The 11,968-nt window shown below is 41.9% G+C and overlaps 1 protein-coding gene across 1 annotated transcript in view; it reads right to left on the bottom strand.

The window, feature by feature from the left end:
- Positions 1-375: 375 nt before the first annotated feature.
- Positions 376-11,968, bottom strand: part of LOC118579505 (protein lifeguard 2-like) — a 42,094-nt gene continuing 30,501 nt past the window's right edge. The window contains exons 11-13 of the mRNA XM_036180793.1: positions 10,955-11,044; positions 8,931-8,978; positions 376-655 (exon numbers count right to left, since the gene is read on the bottom strand). Of these exons, the coding sequence (XP_036036686.1) occupies positions 512-655; positions 8,931-8,978; positions 10,955-11,044 (282 nt within the window). The 3' untranslated portion in view covers positions 376-511. The remainder of the gene's footprint in view (positions 656-8,930; positions 8,979-10,954; positions 11,045-11,968) is intronic.

The raw sequence follows: 11,968 nt of genomic DNA, 5'->3' as shown, positions 1-11,968 counted from the left end.
ACCTTTTCAGAGGAGGGGATGGGGAGTGGGGGAGGCGGGGTTTGGGGGAGCAGGAAGAGGGATCTGCATTGGTATATAACATGAATAACAAATTTCTTAATAAAGGAAAACAATTGTGCCTAGAAAACTTCAACAAAGTAGTGGGAACCTTCTAAATGTATGTCAGTATGTGATTAGGATACTCATTTTCTGAACTTGTAAGAATCTGAAATGTTTCCATATGAATAACGAAGTTTTGCCATATGACAAGGGAAATAAAAAGTATAACAGCAACAGCTACCATCTACTGAATTCTTCACTTCTTTTGACATAAATTAATAATAGATAGATAGATAGATAGAAGGATGGATGGATGGATAGATAGATAGATAGATAGATAGATAGATAGATAGATAGATAGATAGGTACTGAAAGGACCTATGAGTGGTCACCGCTGTGTGCCTGGGCCTGGCAACACTACACAGGCATCCCACCTTCTCTCTTCTCAGCTTAAGCCAGCTTTGGCCATTGGCTATCGGGCAATCAGGTCCAAAATGAAAATGAAAAGGCTGATGATATCCACATAGATGTTCAGAGCAGCAAAAATGTACTCTTCAGGGTCTACCTCATAATGGTAGCGCCCCCCAACCATCATCTGCACGTCCATAACCAGGTACTGGAAGAGAAAGAAGAATTGTTTCTTTAGATTGTAGGTATCTACCAAGTAAGTGTCCCAAATGATGTGGGGAAAGTTATTTTGTCATTAAGAAAACGTAGCAGACTGGAGAAATAGCTGAGTTGGTAGAGTATTTGTATGGCATACATGAAGCCATGGATTCCAACCCCCATACCACATAAACTTGACTTGGTAGTACATGCCTGCAATTCTAGCACTCTAGAGGTAAAGACAAGAAGGTCAGAAGTCCAAGGTCATCATCAACTACATAAGTTTGAGGCTAACCTGGAATACATGGAACTCTATCTCAAAAGATAGGGAAGGGAGGGAGAAGTAAAAAGACATTGAAGGCCAGTTATGGCTGAATGCATTATTAGAGCTTCAGCCATTGATGAAGTCATCTTAGTTTTTCACTCTGAAAGCAAGTATCTCATCCTCCTGAAGCCCACAGTACCAAATCTGGAAACTTCCTTTGTGTCTTTTGTCAATAATGTGGACCAGATGGACAAGCTGGACACATCACAATGGACCCTGTATCTGTGACCTCCCCGCGATCCACTGGACCAAACCAAAGATGCTTCCCACACTCAGAGTAAGGACTGTGTTTTAAGAGCTTTGGGTGACAGCAAATCTTGCCATTTGGGTGTATCAGTATGCCTGAAATGTAAACTGGAGAAGAGTGTGTTCTTATGTGGTTAGATGATCCCTCCCCACAGCACATTTCAGCTCAGCTACAATGTGGAAAACTACAGAGTCCTAAATCAGCCCTCGCTCAACCTCAAGTCTGCTGCAAGGTGGAGACCTGGGCTACAGGAGGGGCATAACAGGGAGAACAGAACAACTGGCTGAGCTTCCTGGATGCAGACTAAACTCAGAGCCCATGAACAGAGCCCCATCAGACACCAACACTGACATGACATATAAATATTGGAATGTTTGAAATGATTTTGAAAATAACCTATTTTAGAATGGCATTCACTTTGTGAAACCCACTGTCCTTGGCTGTCGATCCCCAGCCAGGCTTCAAACAGTAAAGTCAGTAGAGGGAAGACCAGGATGGCAATTACTCTGCCGCCTCACACACATCCACAGCACCTGTTAGCTCATAGGACATGGGATTGGCAGGACTGAGCCTAACCTACAGGGGAGGGAGTACAACATGAGCTGGGGTGTGCCTTACCTGGCTTGCTGAGTCCCTCTGCTCCAAGAACCTAGAACAGCTGATCACATGAAAGGTCTCAGTAGCTGAGCATCCTTCCATCACTTTGGAGCCCTGACTAAGGATTTTTCTTTTCCTCCAAAAGATCCCTAAATTAATCTCAGTACTTCTCATAAAAGAGATGAGGATCAATCATTTCACATCTTCAGGTGGTTAGGAATGTGTCCAAGGGTGGGCAGGCAAATGAGAGAAGAGGAGCAGGGATCTAGTTGCACCTTGTCCCCTCCAAGAGGACAAAGGCTCAGGGTACCATCTAAAACACAGCCAATCTCTAGCCAGGATTCCAACACACAAAAACATTTGGAAGTCTGGTGCCCTGCCTCACCCCAAATCATAGGCAAGTGCACATAGATATTCATGGACATGTGCATGCACATACACACAACCACTACCACCACCACTATCAAAATAACAGGAATTCACAATCATTGGTATTAATATCTCTCAATATCAATGGACTCAACTCCCCAATAAAAAGATACAGGCTAACATAATAGATTCAAAAACAAGGTCCATTCTGCTGCATACAAGAAGCACACATCAACATCAAAGATAGACATTACCTAGGAGTAAACTATTGGAAAAAGATTTTCCAAGCAAATGGACCCAAGAAGCAAGCTGATGTAGCTATTCTAATATGTAACAGAATAGACTTCCAACCAAAATTAATTCAAAGAGATGGGTAAGGACACTTCATACTCAAAGGAAAAATCCACCAGGATGACTTCTCAATTCTGAACATCTATGTCCAAAATGCAAGGGTGCCCATATTTGTAAAGGAAACATTACTAAAGCTTAAATCACACATCAAATCCCACACATTAATAGTGGGAGACTTTAACACCCAACTCTCACCAATGGATATGTCTGCCAGACAGAAACTAAACAGAGAAATAATGGAGTTAACAATGTTATGACTCAAATGGACCTAACATGTGTACAGAACATTTCACTCAAACACAGAAGAAAATACCTTCTTTTCAGTACCTCATGGAACATTCTCCAAAATTCACCACATACTCAGTTACAAAGAAAGTCTCAACAGATATAAGAAAAGTAAAATAACCCCCTGTATCCTATCAGACCACCATGGATTAATGCTAGATTTCAATAACAGAAACAACAGAAAGACTACAAACATATGGAAACTGAACAACTCTTGACTGAATAACTACTGGGTCAAGGAAGAAATAAAGAAAGAATTAAAGACTTCCTAGAATTCAATGAAAATGAATGCACAACAGTCTCAAACTTAGGGGACACAATGAAAACAGTGCTAAGAGGAAAGTTCATAGTACTAAGTAACTGCATAAAGAAATTAGAGAGATCTCACACTAGTGACTTAACAGCACACCTGAAAGCTGTAGAACAATAAGAAGCAGACATACCCAAGAGGAGTAGATGACAGGAAATAATCAAACTCGGGGCTGAAATCAATAAAATAGAAACAAAGAGAACAATACAAAGAATTCATGAAACAAACAATTGTTTCTTTGAGAAAACCAACAAGATAAACAAACCCTTATCCAAACTAACCAAAAGTCAGAGAAGGAATATCAAAATTAACAAAATCAGAAATGAAAAGAGGGACATAACAACAGACTCTGAGGAAATCCAGAGAATCATTAGTCATGCTTCAAAAACCTATATTCCACAAAATTGGAAAAAAAATCTAAAAAAAAAAAAAAGGGCAATTTTCTCAATAGATATCACTTATCAAAGTTAAATTAAGTTCAGATAAACAATTTAAATATACCTATGACCCCCCCCCAAGGAAATAGAACCAGTCATTAAAAGTCTCCCAACTAAAAAAAGCCCAGGGCCAGGTGGTTTTAGAGCAGAATTCTACCAGACTTTCAATACTCCTTAAATTATTCTACAAAATGAAACAGAAGGAACATTGGCCAGTTCATATGACAAGGCCACAATCACCCTGATACCCAAACCACAGGAAGATTCGACAAAGAGAATTACAGACCAATTTCTCTCATGAACATTGATGAAAAAATAATCAATAAAATACTTGCAAACAGAATCCAAGAACACATCAAAAAGATTATACACCATGAACAAGTAGGCTTCATCTCAGAGATGCAGGGATGGTTCAACATATGAAAATCTGTCTATGTAATTCCCCATATAAACAAACTGAAAGGAAAAAACATGATCATCTCATTAGATTCTGAAAAAGCCTTTGATAAGATACAACACCCTTCATTTTAAAAGTCTTGGAGAGGACCAGGTGGTAGTGGCGCACAACTTTAATCCCAGCACTTGGGAGGCAGAGCCAGGTGGATCTCTGTGAGTTCAAGGCCAGCCTGGTCTACAGATCGAGATCCAGGACAGGTACCAAAACGACACAGAAACTGTGAAAGAAGAGAGAGAGAGAGAGAGACAGAGAGAGACAGAGAGAGACAGAGACAGAGACAGAGAGAGAGACAGAGAGAAAGTAAGTCTTGGAGAGATCAGGGATACAAGGGACATACACACCTAAACATCCTAAAGACAATATACAGAAAGCAGATAGCCACCATCAAATTAAATGGAGAGAAAGTCAAAGCTATTCCACTAAAATCAGAGACAAGACAAGGCTGTCCACTCTCTCCATATGTGTTCAATGTAGTGCTTGAAGTTCTAGCTAGAGCAGTAAGACAACTAAAGGAGATCAAGGGGATACAAACTGGAAAGGAAGAAGTAAAAGTATTGCTGTTTGCAGATGATGTGATAGTATACATAAGTGACCCCAAAAATTCTACCAGAAACACCTTTAGCAAAGTGCCTGGATACAAGATTAACTCAAAAAATTCAGTAGCCCTCCTTTATAAACAGGATAAATGGGCTGAGTAAGAAATCAAGGAAACAACACCCTTTACAATAGCCACAAATAATATGAAGTTTCTTGGTGTAACTCTAACCAAGCAAGTGAAAGGTCTGTATAAAAGAACTTCAAGACTTTGAAGAAAGAAATTGTAGAAGATATCAGAAGATGGAAAGATTTCCCATGCTCATGGACTGGTAGGATTAATATAGTAAAAAAGGCCATTTTACAAAAATAATCTATAGATTCAAGGCAATTTTTATCAAAGTTCCGATACAATTCTTTACAGACCTTGAAGAAACAATACTCAACTTCATATTGAAAAACAAAAAGCCTAGGATAGCTAAAACAATCCTGTACAATAAAAGAAATTCCAAAGGTATAACCATTCCTGATTTCAAGCTGTGCTAGAACAATAGTAATAAAAACCACATGGTATTGGCACAAAAAACAGACAGGTTGATCAATGGAATTGGATGGAAGACCCAGAAGCAAACCCACACACCTATGAACACTTGATAGATGTCTAATATCCAAAATATAGAAAGAATTCAAGAAATTATATATCACAAAAACAAATAATCCAATTTAAAAATGGGGTACAAATATAAACAGAATTCTCAACAGAAGAATTTCAAATCACTGAGAATCACTTAAAGAAATGTTCAACATCCTTAGCCATCAGGGAAATGCAAATCAAAACTACTCTGAAATTCCATCTTATACCTGTCAGAATGAGTACGATCAAAAACATAAGTGACAGCTCATGCTGGAGAGGATGTGGAGCAAGGGGAACACTCCTTCATTGCTGGTGGGAGGGAAAACTTGTACAGCTACTTTGGAAGTCAATATGGCAGTTTCTCAGAATATTGGGAATCAATCTACCTTAAGACCCAGCTATACCACTCCTGGTCATATAACCAATACCATATAACCACCATACCACAACATCACTTGCCCAACTATGTTCATAGCAGCTTTATTCATAATAGCCAGCAACTGGAAACAACTTAGATGACCCTAAACTGAAGACTGCATAAAGAAAATATGGCACATTTACACAATGACATATTACTCAGCTGTTAAAAACAATGATATCATGAAATTTCCTGGCAAATGGATGGAACTAGAAAAGATCATCCTGAGTGATGTAACCTAGACCAGAAAGACAAACATGGTATGTACTTGCTTATAAATGGACATTATCTGTAAAGGACAACCATGCTACAATCCACAGACCCAGAGAAGTTAAGTAACAAAGAGGGCTCAAGGGGGTGACGTATGAATCTCACTGCAAAGAATATAGAGAATAGACATTGCTGGGGCTAGAGAGATAACTCAGAGGTTAAGAACACTAGTTGCTCTTCCAGAGGACCCAGGTTCAATTCTCAGCACCCACATGATGGCTCATAACCATCACTAGCTCCATTTCTAGGAGATCTGATGGGCTCTTCTCACACCATGCATGCATATGATGTACAAACAGAGAAAATACTCATACACATAAAATTAAAACAACAACAACAGAATACACATTCCTAGTGGATGGGGGAGGGGTCTGGATGGGAAGTGGAGATGGGAACAGTAGGGATCAAGTTGGGGGAGGATGGAGGGAGAGAGTACTAGGAGAGACAACTGGAATGGGGGGGGGGCATCTCTAGGATGGGCTAGAAACCTAGTGCAATGGAATCTCCCAGGAATCTGAGGGTGACCTGAGCTAAGACTCTTAGCAGTGAGAGATTCAGAGCCTGAACCAGCCATCTCTGTAACCAGGCAAGACTTCCAGTAGAGGGATTGGGACACCAACACAGCCACAAAAACCTTCAACCTGCAAAGTGTGCTGGGTAAAGGTCACAAAGAAACTGTGGGAGTGGCCAACCGATGACCAGCTTGAGACCCAGACCCTGAGAGGGAGCCCACCACTGAAAAAAAAAAAGTCCATGAAATGATTCCTAATGATATAGACTGGTGCCTAGCCCAACTCTCATCAGAGGCTTCATCTAGCAACTGATGGAAACAGATGGAGGCACTCAGAACCAAACATTAGGCGGAGCTTGAGGAATCCTGTGGAAGAGGGGGAAGAAGGATTGTAGGAGCCAGAGAGGTCAAGGGCACCACAAGAAATCCCACAGAATCAACTAACCTGGGCTCACAGGAGCTCACAGAGACGGAACCAACAACCAGGGAGCCTGCATGGGGCTGACCTGAGCCCTCTGCATATATGTGACAGGTGTGTAGTGCGGTCTTCTTGTGGGACTCCTAACAGTCTCTGACTCTGTTGACCACTTTAGGGAGCCTTTCCTCCTACTGGGTTGCCTAGTCTCACTGCAACTTGATATATGGTGGCAACTAGCTGATATCCATGGGAGGCCTGCCCTTTTCTGAAGAGAAAGGAAGAAGAGTGGATGGGGGGGGGAGTAGGGGTGGGAAGAACTGGGAGGAGAGGAGGAAGGGAAACTGTAGTCAGGATGTAAAAACAAACAAGGTGGGGGAAGGGAAGCTAATGTGGGTCACTTAAAGCTTGGTGATACTACAGGAACTCATTAGTCTTTTAATTTCTCAATATGTCCGGGTATTTTATAATAAATGTTTTTCTTGCCAGGGATGGGGCACATTCTCATACTCTAGGCACTCAGGCAGAAGTAGGCAGATCTCTGAGTTTTAAGGTCAACCTGGTCTGCATGGCAAGTTTCAGGCCAGCCAGTCATAGTAAGACCTGTCTTCACATTTTTTTTTTCCTCGAAGGCTGAGAAGCATCAGTGAGTACAAGGACTTGCTTCCAAAACGTGAAGACATAGAAGCAAATCCTGAGTACCCATGTTAAAAAAAAAAAAAAAATCATGGCCACACATGTGCCTGTAACCCCAAAACTGTTGAGGGTGGAGAGAGGAGAATTACTGGGGCTTGCTGGGCATAGCCCCAGGTCCAAGTCCAGTGAGAGACACTGTTTCAAAGGAATTGAGGGTGGGGTGGGGGGTAATAGAGCAGGACAGCCAATGTCCTTCCCAGGCTCTGTACATGCATACCAGCACACACACACTCTTTTTTCTTTAACAACTTTGAATCTGTATCAATAGGGGAAGCCTTGCCTGATCCGGGAAAAACCCTGAGTTTCATCCACAGCACCACACTCGCCTCTTTTTTTTTTTAATGCTGTAAGAAGTGTTGATAAAAGAATAAGATGTAAAAAACACAGGCCTAATTAAGAGTGAGTTTGACACAACTCTACTAATACCCACAGACCATTATTGTCAAGTAAAATGCTAAGGCAAAATGTTTCACACAGTGTGACTACCTCAGTGTAGGAGATCATGCAGGGTTCCCAGACTCTGCTATCAGTGTTAACCTCTGAGCAATGGAGAGAAAGGGAAGATTCGCTTTTCCTTTTGCAGTCCACTGTGTTGTTTGAATTTTAAATATCCACATGTGTTATTTTGAAAACCTTAAAACAACTGTAAAACTGGGACAGCAAAAGATGGGACTAAACAGAAAGAAAGGGATTCCCAGAGGCATCTGAGAAATGAGAGACTGGTCTGATCAAATGAAGCCACTCCTTGTGACAATAAGCACTGAGGCTTCTACACAATCCCTTCTCTTCTCAAATATTAACTCTTTGAAGGATGGTGGTATTTTCCTAATTTTGTACTTTGCATTGCTGTGCACCATGTAAATTACACTGTGGTTGGTTTAATAAAGGAGCTGGCAGGCCAATAGCTGGACAGGATAAGGTTAGATGGAGAAACCAGACTAAGGACACTGGGAAGAAGAAGGGCAGAGTCAGAGGAGTCACCAGCCAGACACGGAGAGGAAATAGGAGGTGCAAGATGAAAGAGAGGTAACGCCACATGGCAGAAAGTAGATTAATAGAAATGGGTTAATTTAGTGGTAAGAATTAGTTAACAATCCTGAGCTATGCTTATAAACAAGCATTTATAAATACTAAGTCTCTGAGTGGTTATTTGGGAGCAGCTGCGGAGACACAGAGAAATTCTGCATACATTGCACTTTGAGTTTGTGCTGTGGTAGGCACCACACTCAAGGTCCTGTGCTAGAAAAGCAGTCTACCCCTGAGGTACAGCCCAGCCCAGGAATGTGATACTTTCATAGATTAGAAAGGCCACCCAGCTCCTGAGGGAGTTGTTGGAATGTTTCTAGTGAATGGCTGATTCCACTGACCAGCACAAGGCCTGTGAGTGTGTACACCATGGTCTTCAGCACAGAGGGGAAACAGGACTTACCATGGAGAAGAGTAGTGTTCCAAGTGCTGCATACACCAGATGTAGCCACTGCACATAAAGAAAGAAAGAGTTAGAGCTTAACGAGATCCGGAATGCCGGAAGTGCTTCCAGGAGTCACAGCCCTCAGACAAGGACCCTTTATTATGAGGACAGTCAAGCCCATGGCAATCAGTCTCTCCTTGACCCAATCACCAATGTCCACCGCTTTATCCAGAAAGCACTCAAAGTACATGCTAATCTTCTAGATCACCAAGTGAGTGCTTCAGATTCCATGGGGCAGGGCAAGGACAATGCATTATCCAGGGTCCACTTCCCATCCCATCTGCATAACCCTTGTAGAGAATCTGCCTTCCCTCAACCTGGCCTGAGTGGTTCTGGAAACACAATGATCACACACCCCCTAGGTGGAGAGTGTGAGGAAAGATAGCAGAAACCACGGCAAGCAGTGGGGAGCTCCGCTGGGACCTGACTCACACACACACAGACACACACACACACACACACACACACACACACAGACACACACACACACACACACACACACACACACACACACACACACACACACACACACCAGTCTGTCAACAGGCAATTCTTGGCCTTTACTGTACAAGTAGAGGTGACTAGTTGCCCCAGACCCACACACAAAGGTGAGTATGATTGCTGGTGCTAGCTGAGATCTTTTTCAGATCCATGAATTCCCAGGACTTTTGCCCAAGCCAATCTGACTGGTATTTTCCCTGATCAGAAAATATGGGGCATATCTGAACACCCAGGGTTTGGCTCACATGGGAAAAGGATACAGAAACATATAACATCTGAGAATATGTAGCATGAACTCTTCAGGAGGAGAAAGCTGGTCCCAAGGAGGACTGGCAGAGCTCCTGTAAGAAGTTCTAGGTGACGAGGGAGACAATAAACCACAGCACAATCTGTGGAGCACAGCAGCTTCAGAGCGCCAATAGGAGAGCCTATGGGACCTGGAACCCCGGGGATTCAAAGTTGCCTATGTCAAACGTGTGGACTGAGGACAAGAATCTTCTGCTGAGGCATGTGTAAGACAGTAGCCTGGAGATACTTATGACAATGGGAATGAGATCTGTCTATCTTGTAGGAGACACAGTCTCCACATGTTAGGGATTCTGTAATGACCTACAGGACCCACTGAGTAATTATGGAGAGCTGTAGTCTTTTAATATATATCTTTGTGCCAGGTGTGGTAGCGAACACTTGTAGTCCCAGCACTTAAGAGGCAGAAAAAGGATGATTTCTATGAGTTCGAGGCCAACCTGGTCTATACGGTGAGTTACATGCCAGCCAGGGCTACATTGTGTGACTATCTCAAAACACAAACAATCAAGCGAAGCAACAAAAACAAAAAACACAAGGTACATCTTTGCGATGTCAGAATTCATTTGCAGAAGACAGATACCACCTCCCTAGCTATAACAAACATGCTATTCATCAAAGCAAATGAATCCAGACAGAACTCCCAGAAACATGTCTACAGATATGCAAAAAGTCTACTTGCTGCCAAATAAATGCTTTGGTTCAGCATTTGAATAAGTTGGCCACAGAACTTTAGTCAAACAGTTCCAGGTCCCACGCAGCTCTCCATAAAAGGCACTCTGGGACCCATAGCATATCATATATAGCTTTCTCCATTTCTGCTCCACAGACAGACTGTGGGCAAGGCAATGGAGATATGGACACTGCCTAAAAGTCACACAAACCTGACCTCCATGCTACCTCTGTCCCTCAGTCCCTGGGGACCCGGAATGAATTAAAGTCCCCTGAGCCTATTTGCTTATCTATAAAATAGACAAAGAATATTGTCCAGGAATGTTCTGAGAGTTGAATTAGATAGCAACTTCAATCCCTGTCATCAAAGATAACAATGAAAGTGATAACACTAGAGTCCTCGAGTGGTTAGCCCCAGTCCCACGTCTGCTTCCCAGAGGCCTTGTGCTGACACACCCTCATCTTGAGTACTTCTTGAAGGTTTCAGAGTGACAGTCACTTACGTAGGATCGTATGATGAGTGCGATAATCCCGTAGATGAAGAGCACAGAGAGGCAAACAAACAACACTCCGTTCAGCAAGGTGAAGTCCCACTAGGGAGACATAAGCAGCATGTGTGACTCCATCATCACCTAGATGGGATCCCAAATGTTCTTACGATTCATTTCCTACCCTGTCCACAGTTTGTCCTGGCCATTTCTTAGGATGGGAATGCCTCGGCCCCAAGCATTGAAATTGTCCCATAAATGATAAAACTGCCACAGTCCCTGAGACGTGCTTCAGGGAGGAGGAGGAAATAGTGGTGTTAAGATCAAATAATGAGAGCCAGGAGTTGATAAATTTTTAAACTGGGTGAAAGGTACATGGGAACTCACTGTATTTATTCTATTTTTTCTGTGTATAAGAATGTCTCCTTTAAAACCAGATGTGGTGGCACACACTTGTAATCCCAGCACTCAGGAGGTGGAGGCAGGCAGATCAGAAGTTTAAGGTCATGCTCCACTATATGACAAGTTCAAAGCCAACCTAGGATACCAGAATCTCTGCTAAATTCTAATAAAAAGATAAATTAATTGAGTAGGGTATAATTTATGTGTATAATGTGATCATAACTATTCAAGAACATATACATAGAAAACATTAGGAAAATGAAATGTTATTTCATTACATTAACTGCATCTCTTTTTCAAATTTGTATGCACATATTCATAAGATACATAAGTACAGTTTCAAAAATTACTGTTAATGATTATTTTATAATTTTGGCAATTATTAATGTGAATCTTGGCTTTAACTTTAAAGATGGCCCATGTATTTTTGGTGTTTCGTTTTTTATTAAAGGGGCTGAAAAGTTTTCAAATACTGAAAATATTCAGGATATTTTCTTGCATTTTTTCCCTCTGTCCTCAACACACACAGGATTAGTTCTCCACGTGTTCTCCTTAGACCTGTAGCGCCTTCAGCCCCACTTATGATTCAGAAGGGATCTCTGTCAGCTCTGGCTAATTCAGTATCTG

Source organism: Onychomys torridus, chromosome 3 (genome assembly GCF_903995425.1).
Source record: "Onychomys torridus chromosome 3, mOncTor1.1, whole genome shotgun sequence".
Classification (NCBI taxonomy): Eukaryota; Metazoa; Chordata; class Mammalia; order Rodentia; family Cricetidae; genus Onychomys; species Onychomys torridus.
This window is presented reverse-complemented; position numbering and strand designations above follow the sequence as displayed.